At 35.9% G+C, this 19254-nt stretch overlaps 6 protein-coding genes across 6 annotated transcripts in view; 3 read left to right on the plus strand and 3 right to left on the minus strand.

The window, feature by feature from the left end:
• The window catches only part of stc (nuclear transcription factor, X-box binding stc), a gene marked incomplete at its 5' end in the record, with an annotated part of 7543 nt that extends 6001 nt beyond the window's left edge, over positions 1–1542 (plus strand). The window contains 2 exons of the mRNA XM_026819758.1: positions 1090–1178; positions 1265–1542. Coding sequence (XP_026675559.1) covers positions 1090–1178; positions 1265–1370 — 195 coding nt within the window. The remainder of the gene's footprint in view (positions 1–1089; positions 1179–1264) is intronic.
• Positions 1543–4579: 3037 nt separating this feature from the next.
• LOC108632545 (uncharacterized) lies at positions 4580–10386 on the minus strand. Its single transcript, XM_018037197.2, has 9 exons — positions 9961–10386; positions 9639–9852; positions 8566–8776; positions 8230–8494; positions 8017–8169; positions 7386–7961; positions 5881–6293; positions 5414–5618; positions 4580–5336 (listed from the first exon to the last, which is right to left on the minus strand). Exons 1-9 carry the CDS (start codon positions 9986–9988, stop codon positions 5107–5109), a joined length of 2295 nt encoding a protein of 764 aa, XP_017892686.1. The 5' UTR covers positions 9989–10386; the 3' UTR covers positions 4580–5106.
• Positions 10387–10485: 99 nt separating this feature from the next.
• On the minus strand, positions 10486–11213 carry LOC108632548 (transmembrane protein 203). The gene has a single exon (XM_018037201.2). It carries the CDS (start codon positions 11121–11123, stop codon positions 10710–10712), a length of 414 nt encoding a protein of 137 aa, XP_017892690.1. The 5' UTR covers positions 11124–11213; the 3' UTR covers positions 10486–10709.
• Positions 11214–11405: 192 nt separating this feature from the next.
• Positions 11406–12666, minus strand: Rpp20 (ribonuclease P protein subunit p20). The gene is made up of 3 exons (XM_018037200.2): positions 12465–12666; positions 11704–11872; positions 11406–11620 (listed from the first exon to the last, which is right to left on the minus strand). The coding sequence occupies exons 1-3, from the start codon at positions 12642–12644 to the stop codon at positions 11490–11492; spliced, it is 480 nt and encodes a 159-aa protein (XP_017892689.1). The 5' UTR covers positions 12645–12666; the 3' UTR covers positions 11406–11489.
• Positions 12667–12769: 103 nt separating this feature from the next.
• On the plus strand, positions 12770–16843 carry CstF50 (cleavage stimulation factor subunit 1 Cst50). Its single transcript, XM_018037199.2, has 4 exons — positions 12770–12979; positions 13067–13967; positions 15788–15881; positions 15992–16843. Exons 1-4 carry the CDS (start codon positions 12909–12911, stop codon positions 16234–16236), a joined length of 1311 nt encoding a protein of 436 aa, XP_017892688.1. The 5' UTR covers positions 12770–12908; the 3' UTR covers positions 16237–16843.
• Positions 16844–16945: 102 nt separating this feature from the next.
• LOC108632544 (nucleolar and coiled-body phosphoprotein 1) lies at positions 16946–19248 on the plus strand. The gene is made up of 3 exons (XM_018037196.2): positions 16946–17130; positions 17818–17925; positions 18236–19248. The coding sequence occupies exons 1-3, from the start codon at positions 17074–17076 to the stop codon at positions 18821–18823; spliced, it is 753 nt and encodes a 250-aa protein (XP_017892685.1). The 5' UTR covers positions 16946–17073; the 3' UTR covers positions 18824–19248.
• Positions 19249–19254: the final 6 nt, after the last annotated feature.

Genomic DNA, 19254 nt, shown 5'->3' on the forward strand with positions numbered 1-19254 from the left:
ATATATATCTTTATTTCAGCCACATTAGGCCTAGAAATGTAGAAAGAGAAAGTTCGTTTACAATCCTACTTAACTCAACTCATCCGTCCACATTATAATCTTGTCTACCTCAATACCTTCGTAATAAACTACATATCATACACGAACAGAACATAAATAACAAATTAAAACATAACGCTCCATAAACAATGTCGAAAAACGAAAACTGGTCTCTTCCTCTAGTTACCATTTTCACCTTACCTCGTTTACCTCTCTCTCATCTATTGTATCTCTCTCCCTTCCCTTCTAAGTTCCATCTACTACTCTTATCTCCTCCCTGCAATCTACTTTCTTTGATTTCTTTCATACACGTAGTCTGATCGTAAAGTATCCGACTTTGTACTGTAGCGGGAAGAAATATCATTTCTTTTTTAGTGAATGTCCCGTTGAAGGTTTTGTATTTTGGAAGCAACAACCTTCTTCTAGCGATCCTCTTCTTAAACATTTACGGAACGGAAACACTTCTTAAAGGCATCTTTAAGAATGACGAACAACACTGCGGTTTTCTAACTGTACGCGAGTAGCTTAGAATACTGCCTTATACCTAAACCTTTCTTAGTATCCTTTTTACTCTTCCCTTATTTCCCTTAATGTCATCGCTACAATCTCTTTTTCTATTCTTTCAAATATCTTTCGTGTACCTATGTCACAGTTCTCGTTTAGCGCCTTAATCCTACCCTTCATTCTCTCGGGGATGTCATTTATCTCTCACTCATCTCTGACCTATTTCCCACTCCTCAAACAAACGTATCATATCCCTCTTTACATAATTTACTCTCTTCCTCTAATCAGTAAAAATTTGCGTTTTCTACGTTCCCACATCTCAATCCTGATAACATTTTCATATACCTATCTTATCTAAATATCTTTGGAGGGTATTTCCGTAAGTATCCTCGTATCAGGGGTTTAACTCGAATTTTCCATTTTTCTCGTTATCCTATGATTCTACATGTTTCATCATCTCCCTTGCCTCAACTTGTCTTCCACGTATGTCTCTCAAAGTCCTAGTTTAATTAAACTAATGCTTCTCTATAATACGATTTGTTACAGTGTTGGTTACCTAGTTACAGTTTATTAGAGATTGTACAACGAGAGAACGGCCAAAGGAAAGTCCCAGGCCCGATGAAAAATTTCAAAAGGTAATGGCTATCTAAAACAAATTCTTATATGTCTTTTTCTAATGTGGAATATCGATATGATAAATCGATCATCTTCTGTTTCTCAGGACAATATTATCACTGCCTGCGAAAAAACTCGAGAAGCCAGAAACACCGCCGTCTAGTTCAAAGGCGTCGGAGCCAGAAATCGATTATTTTGATTATCAAGGGTAACCCGTTTGTATCGTGTAAACTATAAATAATATAACTATTGGATTCGGAAAATTCATGGACTTCGTACGGAGAAGGAATGTTTCTACGATGATGCTACGGGTTTATGGATAAGGTAATTAAGATATATATAAAAGTACAGGCGATGATGTAATAAAGAAGAACATTTCATCGATTTACGATTTTTTATTATTATTTATCATTTCTCCTCGAAGAAAATAGTAGGCTACATATAAGTATATATGTATATAATTGTAGCGAGTTTATAACGACACTTCGGATATATAATTTTGTTCATATTAGAAATGAATTTCATTGATATTTATTGAAAATAGAAGAGAGATTTAGTGAAAGACGCTAATAGATTATTTTTATTCTGCCTAAAGGGAAGCATTGTTTGTATAAAGGTGCGTACAGCCTTGATAAACTTCTAAAAATCTTACTTACTCAGTTTCACTTTACGATACTTGATAAACACTTTTATACGCAATATTTGTGTTTCAATATATAATATTCAACGAAATAGCTTAAACATCCCTCAGATCTTTTTACTCCATAGTATAATTATTAAACTTTGTGAGTTTGACAGCACAGCTTATTTTCTCGCCCTCTATGTATTATAATAGTCTGACCTTTGTCAATAAAAATAGTGATTTATTTTGCACTATAATTTTCAGAATCATCCATCAGCTCAATTAATACGAGATCGTTCATTATTGTACATTTATATCATTTTCTTTCTGTATAAATATCCATATAGAGAACTATTTCACACGAATCAACCTTCATAAACATTTAATGTAGGTAACACAAGTATTTGGCACATTGAACATTGATCTAACACGTTTTCTTCCTAAACAAATAGCGAGACCTTTTACGCCTCTGTAAATATATTATAATAAAATGCATAAAAGAGAGTAAAATGCATAAAAATCTTAAGCATGTTAATGTAAATGAAATAGTGTACCTTTTGCAGTCTGTTTGCAAATGATGTACACCAGTCCTTTAATTTACGCGAAATATCTGTTCCACGTGGATTCGTTTCAAGCAAATAAAATGTTAGTACGAAAGAAAGAACGTCGGAAATAAAAGCTTGTAGGTATATAAAAGTTTTAGAAATATTAATTACAAATAGCTTAACAAAAAAAATAATGTGTTATATATATCTGTTATTTTTAAAAATTCTAAGAAAATATATTTTCTGGCCGCGTAAATTAAGATCGCGCACGAAAATTATCGTGTACATTGTGTTATAATTTACTGCGTAAATGAGGTACCGCATAAATCGGGGAAGGGATACGTGTATATATATATATAAGTTTCAATATATAATATTCAACGAAATAGCTTAAACATCCCTCAGATCTTTTTACTCCATAGTATAATTATTAAACTTTGTGAGTTTGACAGCACAGCTTATTTTCTCGCCCTCTATGTATTATAATAGTCTGACCTTTGTCAATAAAAATAGTGATTTATTTTGCACTATAATTTTCAGAATCATCCATCAGCTCAATTAATACGAGATCGTTCATTATTGTACATTTATATCATTTTCTTTCTGTATAAATATCCATATAGAGAACTATTTCACACGAATCAACCTTCATAAACATTTAATGTAGGTAACACAAGTATTTGGCACATTGAACATTGATCTAACACGTTTTCTTCCTAAACAAATAGCGAGACCTTTTACGCCTCTGTAAATATATTATAATAAAATGCATAAAAGAGAGTAAAATGCATAAAAATCTTAAGCATGTTAATGTAAATGAAATAGTGTACCTTTTGCAGTCTGTTTGCAAATGATGTACACCAGTCCTTTAATTTACGCGAAATATCTGTTCCACGTGGATTCGTTTCAAGCAAATAAAATGTTAGTACGAAAGAAAGAACGTCGGAAATAAAAGCTTGTAGGTATATAAAAGTTTTAGAAATATTAATTACAAATAGCTTAACAAAAAAAATAATGTGTTATATATATCTGTTATTTTTAAAAATTCTAAGAAAATATATTTTCTGGCCGCGTAAATTAAGATCGCGCACGAAAATTATCGTGTACATTGTGTTATAATTTACTGCGTAAATGAGGTACCGCATAAATCGGGGAAGGGATACGTGTATATATATATATATATACACACACACACACATATATATAAGTAATTAAACAAAGAACACTAATTTTCCAGTTTTTTGATACCGTATCTAATACTCACATAAGCGCAAACGGCCTCCTATTCTAGACAGAAATTGCATATCACATGTAGGATCACAACACTGTTACGATTTGCGTTTACAGATTAACTGATTACACAAGTTCAGTTACAAAGAATTATTTTTGTTAAACATTTAGTAGTAGGGCACTTGAAAGTTGAACTGGTATCATTAACTACTAGTCGATTGGTGCAGTAGACGTGAAGTAAAAATTTCTTATCTATATCAAGTGTTTTATCTAATATTATCGTACTCTTATATACATATCAGATTTTAGTTATTTTTTAACTTCTTTGCTTTTAAGGAAACGGTAACTCGTTTGTAAAAAAAGATCCGTTATTCTATTACAATATAAAATATTTAATTCGAATGAAAGGAACTGAAAATATCGTCGAAATGAAGTATATATCCAAAACCTAATCTACCTCGAAAAATAGAAATATTTTGTCAATGAAAATATATTCTTTAGAAGAATATCTCCTGTGTAAAACTTCTTTAAAAATGTAATATATATCATTTTTGTTGGAACACACACGTTTATGTTTGGGAACAATATAATGATCTCTGCTATTGCTATATTTATTCAACTGCTACCTGTTTGTTATCAACAGCTACGTTCTAATAGATTATCTAGTCGAACTTAGACGTAAAAGAACAGAACTTGTTCTATTGCACGCTTACAGTGACTTCCATTAATATTCGGACACATTCCAAAACGGAATAACATTTTTAACATTGGGTCAAACCACTTCATTTTCTCTAAGACAGTAGAACGCTTAGTTTATTATATAATGTGTAACAAAAAATTTTAAAAATTGCTATTCGTTGAAGTCTTGAATAAAAAAGTGAAGATCGAAGAGGAAAAAAGATGATTTTTTAATTTTTTATTCGGGTCTCTAATAAAAATTTGATAGTGTAGATATATGTAAGTTATATTCATGTACAATGTTTCATCAAAATCGGTTAATGTTGCCGTGAGCTACAAGCGATCAGTTTAAAAAATGTGTTTCAAATAGAAGTTTCTTTTGTCATTCAAAGATTGCAATATGCACTTTGCATTGGCTATTCTGTATCTTTTTATGCATTACATATAGTATTTATATTTCGTGTACATTCAATTTTCTCATAAACGTATAAAATCCTCAGGCTACTTATAATTCATTCTTGGAAGTCCTATTAAAAAAAATCAAGCCCTTTTTTTCCGAGATTCGAACGAGTAGAAATATTTTCAATTCTTTGTTACATATTATGTAGTAAACTAAACTTGTTAACATCCCAAAGAAAATTCAAGTCATTTAATCCAATATTGAAAAAATTATTCTATTCTGAAGTGTGCCCGGACATTAATGGGAGATTATTAAAATAAATAGAAACTGATCTCTGTATTTCGAAGAAATATACCATAGAATATATTTATACGAAATCGAACGATTTAAACTAAACTAAAATGTAAAGCTTTTCAAAAATATTTACTTTGGCATTGGAAACGTTTGATTATCTTAAAAATATGCATATTGCTTTATATGTAAGGATTGTTACCTCTTTTCAAGTGTACGTTATAATTGGGATAACCGCTTAGGTATTGGTGCCGCGGACTCGCCGACGGTTGCTTAGTGATGCTAGCCATTGCCCATCCTATGATCAGCTCTACACTTCTGCAGAGCGTTTGGTAAATAAACCAGGGCCATGGTTTCGGATACTGGCTGACGACAGGCTGTGAACCGTATTTCACAGTCTCAGCTAATAGCCCTGAATTTGAGAACAAAATTCATGTATACATGTTTTGTAAAAGATAATTATGATAATTGCTTTTGACGTCAGATTACCGTATGGTCCAAAGATACGCGCCACGTCTGCGAGACATAAAATGATTCCCAGAATCGCAGTCGCATAAGTGACGTTCAACACTTTCCGTATCTGAGATCTCCTAATCGACGCCGTGTTCGCTTCTATTTGCAAAGGCGCATCAGACTTAGTCCGATTGACGTACGCAATGTGATTCAATATCGAATGGAGCGTGAAATCGGTATTCTAAAAAAACAATAATAGATCATTGGAGGAAGGGAAAAAACGGATTTTTATGCAGAATGGAAAATTTAAGGTCAGTTAAGAAAATGCATTTCAGATTGCAATTTCCTTCACCATTTAAGCATTGCAATATGCATTTATCCTTTACATTTTGTATACTTTTATGCATCGCGCGCGACGTTTATACTTGCAGCGCATTTAATTATTTTCCAGGTGCATAAAATCCGCAGTCTAATAATGACTCTGTTAAAATGTAAAACGGTACCGAAACTTTCCCGTCGGTTTTGGTACTTTCGGGAAGTAGATTGGTTTCCACAGTTATGTCTTCGACATTCTCTCTTTCTTTCTCGTTCTTCCAGGATAGACTTTTCTTCCGTTTCCCATCGTCGTTTTTATCTTTATTTTTCTCCGTCATTAAAGCCGCCTTTTCGCTGCAGTCAGGCTGGTCCGAATCGGATTCCGACTTCTCTTGTATCTCCATCTTCTCAGGAATTATGGTATTACGACCGTGAGTCGGACTCCTGCTCAAACTTCTTATACTAATATCGCTGCTTCGTCGGGTCAAGTCCAAGGGTTTCACTTTGGGCAGTTCCGAGTTACGTCGATAAGAAATGTCCGAGTTTCTACGTAGGTCGGGTCTAGAGACAAAGCCACTGACATCGGAGTTGCGCCTTGATCCTGAAATAGTAACGATTTGCAGTTCATTTATTTATTTACTTAACAAGATTATTAATTTATACTTCAGTATATTTGACCGATATAAATGTCTTCCTATACACTTCAGATACACGAGTACGTAGGTATTGAAACTAAGTAATTAAAGATAAAACTTAAAATTAATTCCACATATAATTATGTCTGTTTTATGTAAAACAGAGTAATATTTGTATTGAGATTTAAATAAAGTGAATTCAATGGTATAACATTTAAAATGGAAACTTAGATTAGATATTCAAAGAGGTAACAAAATCAAGATAGAAACTTAGGATCAAGTAACAATATTAAGAATATTGAAATAAATTTGTATTCCTTTTTATTCGCTCTTAATTTCGCTCTAATATCTTTTTGGCTACACTTTAATGTTTCAAGCTTTTATAAAAGATATTTAAAATATAAAATCCTAATGTATTTACTACTTTTGTAACTAATAGATTTCTTAATTACAATTGTAAAAGTAGATTTCTATTTCTGTCTTTGTCTGCTGAAGAGAAATATTTGTTTAGTAATTTTCAGTAGCAGTATAAAATTGAGCTAAATAGAAATGTTTGATTAATAGTTAGGAGTCGATTTCAGCAGTCCATGTCATTGTTAATAATTTTAAGTAGTCTCTATTGTAAAGATTCAAGTACATTACTATGTGCACCTTCCCATGTAATAATACCATAAGTTGCAATATTGTGAAAAAGATCATAACACATCTGTATTAAAGACTTCTGGTTCATGATGTTTGTTAATTTTCTAAAAAGAGCAAGTAGCTAGTTTTGATCAGGCTTGGTCATATATCCGGAAGGGTATCTTTCCTAGAATTGCTCATCATCCGAGCGTGCAGCATGTGAGAAAGTAATAGTGTCGACTGTCCAAGCGCGACAATTGAAACAGAAGAAGAATGAACATAGATGAAACTCGAGGTTCTTTCACGAATTGGTAGAGGTAAGTCGTGACCATATATCCAAAAATTACTGTAGATACATTATGTGATAGTTTAATTTTAAATGACTATAAATTCCTTTCGAAAATCCTTGAATGGGTTAGCATAGTTAGCAGGTTTACCTGTAGGGCTTAAATCGATCACTCTTGACAATCTCTGCTCGTTCGGCGGCAACATTCGCCTGGGCGTCCTGTTCCCGAAATCACTGTTCCTCTTCAACTTAGCAGCGAACTGAGAACTTCTGTACCTCTCATGTGAGAAGTCCGAGCATCGTCTCAAATCCTTAACACTTCCCAGAGGCGTAACGTTCTCGGAGTGCCTCCGAATCATCTTATCCGGTGACCGCCTTCTATCAATTTCGGGCGAATGCTTAGGGCTAAACTCGGTATTGCGTCGACAGGAGGACGGAAACCCATCCTCCTCGTTGATAAATCTAACGCTACACTCGGAATTCCTACGAGACGACTTTGAAGCGTCGCTATCTCGTCTACTCGAAGCTACAGAACTTCTACGGCTTGGGCTGGATACTGTTATTATAGGTACATTAGCTGTCGACGGTGTGGGTGTCGGCGGCCGGACGTACACTTCTGGCACCGTTGACACAGGGATCGTTCTCTCCTCTTGAGACGAAATGCTTTTGCAAGGAGACTTGTCGCACTCCTTTTGCATTTGCTCCTCCTCTTTCTTCGTAACCGGATCTACAGAAGTGAAATTAAAGAATACCGGTCCCACAAACTTGATATCGATTTTTACCTTCCGTATTTATATCCGACTCCTTCACGAGAGTACTCGGTTCCGGTATTACTGCGTCTTTCGCTTTAGAATTGAGCAAGGTGGGTACTAAGGCAGCAGCAACAGACGATGCCAAGTTATTGTAAGGAGCTAACATTGCCAATTGTAGGATACCTGAGGCAGGATAATCGTTTATTTGCTGGTCCTTGATATAAACATTAATCAAGAACAAACCTTTCTGATTCGTATTGGAACTGTCCCTCATTAACATGCTACTTGGCACAGTTTTTAACAAACGAAGTATTTTAAATCCTGCGTGTAGAAACGTCAAGTACAAAAGAATACTCCAGGCGAGGAATACCGTTTGGACCACGTATTTCACCATGTAACAATTGTGCGACGTGAGAGCGATGTCACTCGCGATTACGAAAAAAAAGTGACCAGTAATGATCAGACTAAGACAAGATTCTTTCTGAAGTTTTTCTGGTCCGAATTTCAGCTGGAAATTGATTTAATTTTATTTATTCAGACTGACATTTTCTCTTATTTTGTATAGGATTGTAAAGCTACTTGTGTCAGTTGCAGGAAAGCCAATTGTATAAGGCTGAAAGCAGAAGTCACGCATGGGAATCCAATGTCCCAGACTATGGATCCGGTAATCTTCGGCATGATATCTTTCATATTGTACGGATCTATGAACAGACATATCGCTCTCGATGCTCCGAGTATACATAAAAACATGTTAATCGTCGACATGAAAGATCGGCTCGATATAAGAGATCTGTGGAGAAAAAATAGTCGATTTCTCCGATCGATAGATACAATGGCTCACGAGAGTATTTAGACACCTTCTAACACGGAATAATTTTTTTATCATTGGGTTAAATGATTTTAGAGGCTTGATTTACTACATAGTATGTAACAAAAATTGACAAAGTTGCTATTCATCACAATGTCAAAGAAAAATGGAAAATGCATGAGTTTTTTTTATTAACATCTCAAAAATGTAAAATATCCCGATTGTAGTCGTAATTAGGTAATATGCAGGTTGCGGATTTTATTAATTTATGAGAAAACTGAATTTACAAAAAATTATGTATGTGATATACGGAAAATGCATATTGCAATGTTTGAATGATAAAAGAAACTTCTATTTGAAACACATTTTTTAAACTGATACTATAAATAGGTAATTTTGCATAAAAGTCCGCAACTTACTTACATGGATGTACAAAGTTTTACATAAATCGATGAAAGCTTAAAAAATTAAATGTATCGAAATATGTAAAAAATGTGAAAAACTGATTATTGAAATTGCTAATCACTTGTCACTCATAGTAACATTATCTAACTTTGATAGAACTTTGTACATGCACATCATTTATTTAGTTTTATTAACGGGATGTTCCAAACTTCATTAGATGCTCTAAAAAGTTAAAAGTCATGTCTTTTACTTTTTTATTCGAGACTTCGACGAATAGCAATTTTTTTTAATTTTCTATTAAATATTATACAATAAACTAAGCCTTCTAACATTCCGAAAATAATTAAGTCTTTTGATCTAATATTAAAGAAGTTGTTCCATTTCAAAAAGTCTCCGAGTACTTCCGTGAGTCTCTATAGATGTGCGACGCTCGATATACCTTAGATGTAGAATAGATAAAAACGTGTAAAACGCGAGTACAAAGAAAAGGCAGGCAAAACCATAGGTGTGTAAGAAAAAGATCCATTTCAGCTCTTGATTTATCGACACTGCCGACGGACCGATTATCAGTATTTTATCCAAAATCGAAGATGCTGACAAATTCGAGGCACAACTTTGACCAGGTGTCGACGTCGTCAACGATACGTTCATACCTATCGATAATTGGAATTTGATCACCAAAAGAATCGCAAGATAATCAAAATAAGTGTTAACACAATCAACTCATATAGTACGATAAAAAAGTACGAAAACAAACTGACCATGGGTCCAATTTGTTAGTTTATCCATGATCTTCGGTCCGGTATTCACAGAACATCACTGACTACGTTTTTCTGATGCGTGGAATCGCGAGGGTCGAATTGTTATTGTTTTCTTTTTCCAATCGAGGGAGCGAGTTATCGGAAGGACGAACTTTGAAATGTGGCAGCAGCAACAGGCTTTGCTTATAGAGTAGGAGTACGATTATGCACCCCTTCTCCGGTCCATCGTTTCTCTCACCTTATGCCCACTCTGCCTAGAAATATTGATTTTACACAAAAGGGGCTGGAGGGTAGCAGAGCGAGACGTAGGCTTCAGACCGTTCCGAGCCTATACGCTTGTCCACCGTTTATCTTTAGAATTTAAATGGGGCATTACTAAATTTATCAAATTAATTACGTTTCACCGTTTATTATTATCCCGTATCAATAGAATACCGACGAAAAACGCATGTACAGTTTTTTTTTTTAAATAGATCGAATGAATTAAAAATGTTCGAGGGATATTATTAATAAGATTGACAAAGATTAATCGAGTAAATCATCTTTTATTACAATGTTATATTTACATACATCGTATTAAACTCTGAAAGTTTGTTATATATCATAATGTGTCCAGTAGCAAATAAAGCAATAAGTAAAAAATATAATACAAGCTTGAACACATTAGACATATACAAAATAGAGTTTACGATAAGAATTCAGTGATGGGGTCGTACACGTGATACGTGAGCAATGATATCTAATATTAGTCAATGAAGTTGACATGCTCGGACCGCTATTAATTGTAAAAGAATGAATATGGGACTCAAAACTTCGGAGTATTCTAGAGGACTTTGCCCTGACAATTTTTTACAAAGAAGATACTTGAAGACGAATATTGAAAGCAACGAGGTCAAACTCCATGTTACTCTAAGGATCGCTGCCTTGACCATTCCTTCCATGCGCATTCTTATGAATATGATCGCGCAGAAATAAGTGTTCAAAGCATCCGCGACGAACAGCGGCGAAAATACTATCCACCATCCTTGATTGCCTAAGAAATAATTGTCATCCAACTTGAGAGCCAACAAAACTGTGAAGATCGTTAACGAGACCAAATTTATCCATATCTCGAAGATTGTTAATCCCAGCCAGTGCACCAACTCGTTTAAAGAAAATATCATTGTAAATTGACTCTTGTATTCTCTTTTATCATATCCTGAATTTTATGTTCTGCTGATTCTTTTTATATCTCAAACTGCCCACTGAGAAGCACGGATATGTACAGCTAAATTATCTCTATTAATTGTATCATAGTTAATAGTTCATCTACATTCTCATTAAGAGGTTCGAAGTCATCTGCAACAGATGTAAATGTTATTATTGTATGTCTAATAATAGGAATGCAATCTGTATATTTTATATACCAATGATAGACACTGTAGAAGTCCTGATGTCTAATTCTATTCTACCATAATGAGCTTCCCTTAAATGCAGAGCCAAATTACAAACTTTGATAACTGCAATCACAAGACTCTAAATTTTCTATTCTATTGCTTCTGTTCTTCGTGATATTTCAGACTGCTCACTGAGAATTTTCTAAAAGCTCGTATATGCACAGCTGAATTGTTTCTATTAATTGTTTCATAGTCTAAATTATCATTAAGAGGCTCAAAGTCATCTGCAATAAATGTAAATGTTGTTACTGCATGTTTAATAATGTAAATCCAATCTGTCCAATCAAATCTCAAATACTTCATATACCAATGATAGACACTGTAGAAGTCTTGATGTCTAATTCTATTCCACCATAATGAGCTTCTCTTAATTGTAGAGCCAAATTGCAAGCTCTGGTAACTGCAGCTCCAAGACCATGAATAATCACTTCAGACATCCCATTGTTTAATAGTTTTTCACACTTCTTCAACTGGGCCTTATATTGGGAGAAGATAAACAATCTGATTATAAAGTCAATTTACTTCATATAGATAAAGTTACACACAATAAATTAGTTATGTACAATATGAAGATAAAGTATAATGAGAGTAACATAGGATGAATTAAGAATTTAGAAATAAAAGGAACATATTTAAACACAAATGAATAATAAAAACATCACAACTTAGAATGATCATAGAATCTCTCACAACTTTACAGTTTAACCTTACATTAGAAGATAAACAGTCTGATTATAAAATCAATTTACTTTGCCTGTTCAAAAAATGAATTAAGAATCTGCATTTAAAAAATGGAAAGAGCATATTTAAACACAAACGAATAGTAAAAACATGGCAACTTGGAATGATCATTTAAGTTTACATTGAGAGAAGATAAACAGTCTGATTATAAAATCAAGTAATCTTATTAGTACATAGAATGAATTAAGAATCTGCATTTAAGAAGTCGAAAGAACATATTTTCACACGAGTAACTGATAAAAAAATTGTGAATAGGAATAAAGACTCGATTCGAACAGGGCTCGACGAAGACAAGAGAGAAGGTTAATACCTCGTGATAAAAGTTACCTTGAAGTTTGTTTTGTTCGTAACGAATACGTCTTTGATTCTTTTACTAGCTGTACCGAACGGTTGCCTCTTCTTAATAACGTAATCGGAAGACAACAACTTTTTACGTTTCAGTGTAGGCGCGTCCCGTTGCTTCGGAAAACTCTGTTCCAACTCGAGACGTTCGTGAACATCGGCCATTCTGACAGCTTCTGCACGCGTGTTTCCCTTGAGTTTTTCTCCAACAAAGAAGTGACCCTCGCGGAAATCTTCCCTTAATTAAACCACGAGATCGTTAACAAATTGTTCATGCGAGGACCAAATGGTAAACGTGATTACTAAAGTTCGGAATAAGAAAGTGTAACCTAGAGGATTGAAGGCATCGATTAATGGGCGTTTTGAGCACGATTTAGTTCATCGCACCGGAAAGAAGTGACCTGAGTAAAAACGGAGGAATCAAGCGCAATGAAGGAACCTGAAGTGGACCCGAAGAATATTATAAAAAGCAGAGAACTGCTTTACAGGCTCATGATAAGGTTACACATTTATTTAACGCGGCGGAAATAATTTTCCCCGAATTTCATCAGTCAAATTATTTTAACGATTTGTAACTAATGTTTCAGTCAATTATTTTACGACGGACATCAGACACTGGCCGTGCAATTATCAAATATAATCCAAGCGGAACCCCCTTGTCCTCCGTCCGACCGTTTACTGCATTTAATGCTGATCGGGGTGGCCCACGAGCCTGACCGTACCAAAAAGGACACCACTAATTTGTCCTCGTTTGCATCGACTTTTGACAATACACTGGGGCCTGGCCTGGATTTAGAATTCGAGACAGAAGCTCAGACTCAAGCGCCAGAGCCTGCACAGTATGAGACTGCATACGTTACATCCCACAAAGGGAACTGCAGAGCTGGAGCATTTTCTGCAGATGGCCAGTTGATAGCAACTGGATCTGTGGATGCATCAATTAAAATTCTTGATGTGGATAGAATGTTGGCTAAATCAGCACCAGATGAAATGGCACCTGGTGATCAAACAGGTGGTCATCCCGTTATAAGGACATTGTATGATCATTTGGAAGAAGTGACTTGTCTGGAGTTTCATCCGAGGGAACCGATCCTTGTCTCGGGAAGCAGAGACTTTTCGATTAAGCTGTTCGATTTTAGCAAAGCTAGCGTCAAGAAAGCGTTCAGGACTATAACGGATGCGGATCAAATAAGATGTCTGTCCTTCCATCCAACTGGTGATTTTCTAGTCGTTGGAACTAATCATCCGGTAGTCAGATTGTACGACGTTAATACAGCACAGTGCTTTGTGTGTAGTATACCGAGCCACCAACACACTGCTGGAATAACTAGCATTAAGTATTCACCCGATGCGAAAACGTACGCATCGGCTGGAAAAGATGGGAGCATCAAGTTGTGGGATGGTGTGTCCAATCGATGTATAAACACTTTCGTGAAAGCGCACGATGGCTACGAAGTGTGTTCAGTTACTTTTACGAGGAACGGGAAGGTTTGTAGTCTGTATGATACACGATGGGGTTCCTGAAAGTGTTCGAGCACCTTTTAACTCGGAATAACTTTTTTTTATATTGGGCACAAATGATTAGAATTTTCTTTGGGATGTTATAAGGCTTTGTTTCTTGTATAATGAGTAACAAAAAAATTAGAACGTAATGTTATTCTTTGGAATTGCGTAAAAAAGGAAAAGGCATGATTTCCAACTTTTTTAATGGGATCTTTAATAAAAATTTGAAACATCCCGTTTATAAATCTGAATATGTTATATGCATATAGAAACCTCCATAAAAATCGGTGAAAGTATAAAAATGTCCGATCCATCGAAACATGTGAAAATTCTTCAATTTATCTCAGTTGAAGGCAGAAGGTCATGAGAAACTACGATTTTTGTAATTTCTAATTGCTTGTAGCTCATAGCAACATTAACTGATTTTTATGAATCTGTGTATATGCATATAACTTAATTAGATCTACCGATGGGGTATCTAAATTTTTATTAGATAGCTCAATAAAGAAATCAATAAAACATGTTTACTTTTCCTTCAGGATTTCAACCAACAAAAATTGTTAACAAATTTTCGTTATACATCATATAGTAAACTAAGCATTCTACCATTCCACAGAAGATTAAGTTTTTTCGTCCAATATTAAAAAACTTACTCCGTTTTAGATGTTGGATTACTTTCGCGGGTAACTGTAATTCGAACCAGTTTGATTTCTTTATACAGTAATAATTTTTATAAAAAGTGTTTCAAATAGAAGTTATTAGGAACAAAGGTCAAGTTGTTTTTTTAACTAGAATCATATATTTGTTATTATATACTAGGATCCAGCTTATCGTTATCTATAGAAAAGTATTTACTTATTTGTATCAAAAGAACTGTTACTTCAACAACAATGTTGAAACATTGTATGAATTACAATATTAATTATTGTATAAAATATTATATGATCAAATGTTGTGTCAATCATTGGATCAATCATGATATAAAACATTATATCATTTATTGTATCAATTATTATTGCTATAATTTTCAAAGCAGAACAGAAATCACTGAAGACAAATTCCATTCTATCTAATAACTATAAAACAAAGGGTACTCACAAAACGATATTATTTTTCTCCTATTTATGTTATTTCTCTAATAGCCATTGTAATAGATATCACTAAATTCCTTTTTATCTAATTATTATCCATAACTCTCGCCATAAAGAAAAAAATTAATTTCCACTTATAAAACTGAGAAAACGTCGGCAAATTTTGAAAAATAGAAATAATAAATCAAGAAGTTCACTATGTGATCAAGTTCAAACCAGATGGAATTCATCTTCAGCACTTTGTGATCAAGCAGTTGTCTTAGAAACTATAGCAATAATACTATGATTGATACAATAAATGATGTAATGTTTCACATATTACTTGATGCAATAATTGTCACAGTAATTTATACAATGTTTCGTCTTCTGATTGAAGTAATAGATGCTACAATGTTTCATCGTCACTCCAATGTAATCAAAATATCTCTTGAAGTAATAATTTTTTGATGCAAAAAAGTTAATACTTTTTTTAATAGGGGATGATAAGATGGGTTAAACTGATTCCATTTAAAAAACGAACACAACCACCGTACATCCATTAAAAATTCATACATGGAAAACTGATCACATGGAATTATGTGCTCCTCGATATTATTCAATTTTTCATCAAAACCGTTTTTATAAAAACTATTACTTTAGAAGAAATCGGACTGCTTCTCGTTATGTGAGCGAGTTCATGGATCGATTAATATGTAATTATTTATTGGATTTCAGTATCTGTTATCGTCAGGAAAAGATTCGTTGATTAAATTATGGGAACTGTCCACAAGCAGATGTTTGATAGCATATACAGGTGCTGGAACTACAGGTAAAACTGAAAAACGGCAAGCGATTGCAAACAGTATACGACATAAAATAGATCGTGCCATTTTTTATTTCCATGTATGTCTACTGTAATCGATCGGTCATTTTCGATAGGGAAACAAGAACATAAAGCTCAAGCTATTTTTAATCACACCGAAGATTACGTAATGTTCCCCGACGAAGCCACGACGTCGCTATGCGCCTGGAACTCTCGAAACGCTTCGAGGAAGCAGTTACTGTCCTTGGGGCATAACGGGCCAGTAAGGCTGATCGTTCATTCACCGACTGCTCCTGCATTCTTGACGTGCAGCGATGATTTCAGAGCAAGATTCTGGTTTCGAAGAATGCCGACGCATTAATTCAAACAATCACTTTATACTTTTACAATTTCAAATAGTGTTCGTCGAAGAAAAATTATCGAATGTAGAATATCCTTATATTTCATGTCCACAGGCAAGTAAGAAAATTATCAAGTGTATTCGAAACGAAGAAGGACCATTCGATGCACCGTGTATCTTTTGTATCTCGTTTGTATGATTGTCTATGTATCTTCAAGCCACAAACGTGTCATTATAAGAAATGCTGTTGACTGCTCCGACATTCTTGACACGCAAAGACGATCTCAGAGCAGGTTTTTGGTTTCGACACATTAATCCAAACAATAATCATTTCATAGTTTCAAATCGTGGAACGAATCGAAGAAAGACTATTGAACGTAGAATATCATTGCATTTCATGTCCACAGGCAAGTAAGACAATTATGAAGTGCATTCGAAACGAAGAGGAAACATTCGACGGAGCGCGTACCTTTTGTATCTCATTTATACGATTGTCTATGTATCTTCGAACAACAAATATGTCATTATAAGAAATGCTGTTGACGAGGTATCAAAGGAGATACCAAGGTATAAGTTAACTAAGCGAGCTAAGAATAATAATAATAAAGTAAAAGTTGCGAAGGAGTAATTGTAAAGTTTTGAAACGTTCCGCGCGTGCGGCGTCGCTACGCGTCGAACTGCTTGTTCAATCGCGAGGCGGCGCTCTGAACTCCCGCTCTACGTTTGACGATGTGTCACGTGACCCACGCTAACCGCCATCTTTGCTTATCGTATAAACAGTGCCACCGGGCTCACCACGAATTCTTGTCGAGGTACCGCGGTTTTTCCAGTGTTTTTGAGTGATTCAGCCGCGAAGAAATGTCCGAGATCAAGGCAGAGAGCAAGAATGATAACAACATCGCGGATGCGTCGAAGGTAAGCAGACAGGAGCATGAGAAACATCTCCATCAAGCCGAGTTTTCATGCTAAAGCGGCGTGTGCTCCCCTCGTCAACGCGAGGAGACGCTCGTTATCTCGAAAATTCGATAGATCAACGTGTGTTACGCGGACGAAACGTTCGTCGGCATGTAATTGAGCGAGGCGCGAACCCGTGGAAGCGACAACCGCGAGCGGCTTGTTGCGCGTGGCCACGGGTTCGGCGATTTTTCAAAGCTGCGCCGTTTGTCCTTCATTGGCAAAGATGGTGGATGTTTTTTATTTGTGACTGTCGCGATGGTGAGAGCCGCTCGTCGTCGGCACGAGGGCCCGACGGAAAAGGCGGGAAGCGGGTTTCGCCGAAGGGATTACGTGCCGCGAGAACTTCGGCGAAAACTCGAGAACTTTTCAGAAGCTAGCCTCGAGAGGTTGCGACGCTACGAATATACTTATCCACTTGGCAAAATGGCGGGAAACTTAAACAAACTCGGTGCACTCGTCCCCGTGCGGTTCAATGGTCCTTGATAATCTTATCGCGTCTGTAATTATCATAGCGTTTCAATGTTTTTCTCTTAACTCGATGTAATCCTTAAACGGGCGATTTATATTCGAGTCGTAGATAATTGTTTCACCTAATACTACAATTTTCAAATGGAGTTCGAGTGACACTTGAATATCGTTTTGCAGGACCATTCTGCAGAGGAGAAACCCAGTCCAACGAAAAACAAACGAGGGGGAACGAAAAGGCTCTCCACACTCGAAAGGTTGGCCCAGGAAGGAGAAAGAGTCACAAAGGTGAATTGCTTTCTTTATCTCTCATTTCATCTGATGGATTTTTCATCGGTTTATCAGAAATCCGGAAATGCTATTCAGGTCCACAGGGGCCAAGGTTTTCACCCCTTCGCTTCGTTATTTCCCTCTATTTAGTCTCCCTGTCCTCTGTTGCCTACGTGAGCAGAAGAGTACACGGAGTGGGGATACGGTGGAAGGGAGCAGGGGCACAGGGGAATAGATTGAATCTTGAAGTGGGGAGAATTCTCCGCCAATCGGATCATGCCCGCCAATTATGAATGACTATTCGTATTATAATATTGTTCCTTTGCAGGATTTAAATGCCTCTTCCGTCGGTGAAGTTGAAGGAAGGAGGCGTACACGTAGTTCAGCGCGAGGCCTAACCCCATCGACACCCGTGCCATCGCCACCAAAAAAAGAAAAGAGGGACACATCCTCGAAAGGTACCGGTCGTGGACGCGGGCGTCCAAAGCGGCAAGAGAAAAATAATGAGAACAACACGGACGAGGAAGCGGCCAATAATAAGAATGAAAAGCATTCCGAGGAGGAATCGATGAAGATGGATGTGGATGAACATAAAGAGGAAGCCGCGGAGAAGTTGGCCGAGAGTGATGAAAAGATCAGCGTGAAAGCGGAGAGTAACGAGGCCGCCGACAAGGTGGTCGATTCCAATTCCAAGGAGGAGAAGATCGCAGAGGAGTCGGAAAATTCAATGGAAGAACCGAAGAGCTCTAGTGTCAGTGAAGAAAAGAAGGAGGAGGACATAAAGGATAGCTCGGATTCGAGTCAAGATGCAACGGATGCGCCGGCGGCGGCAGCAACAACGGGAGCACCGCCCGCGTCCTCATCAGAGTCCCAAAATCCCCCTAACGCTACTACCACCGAAGAAAATAAGGAATAACCTCCTTTCGCCTGTTTACCAACTTCATGTAAGCACTTTTTTTTTACAATCGTTTCTTTGATCCCTTACTAGCATCGATTCTGTTGAAATAAAATAAAATACGAGAGAAGAGAAAGTGAATGTATGGGCGTTGCATTTTTAAATGTAATTTTATAGAGAAGAGATACACGTACATTTACACACAGGGGGGCTAATTAGCTTTTAGCAGTTAATCGCCCTTTAAACGGAACACTAATTGTAATTATAAACACGCAGTTTGATAATTCGGACATCTACTGTTACAAGAAAGTTTTATCGGCTTCCCATGCATTCTCAATCTGTTCGAAACGGTGTAGGAGCACATGGAATATTAAAATACAAATTATTTAATAGTATAAAGTACGAGTAGTGATAAAGTTTGTATAAATTTTTATAAATCCCTAATAACGTCG

The sequence above is a fragment of the Ceratina calcarata genome, unplaced genomic scaffold (assembly GCF_001652005.2).
Source record: "Ceratina calcarata isolate Rehan_Ccalc_2016 unplaced genomic scaffold, ASM165200v1 scaffold160.2, whole genome shotgun sequence".
Taxonomy (NCBI): domain Eukaryota; kingdom Metazoa; phylum Arthropoda; class Insecta; order Hymenoptera; family Apidae; genus Ceratina; species Ceratina calcarata.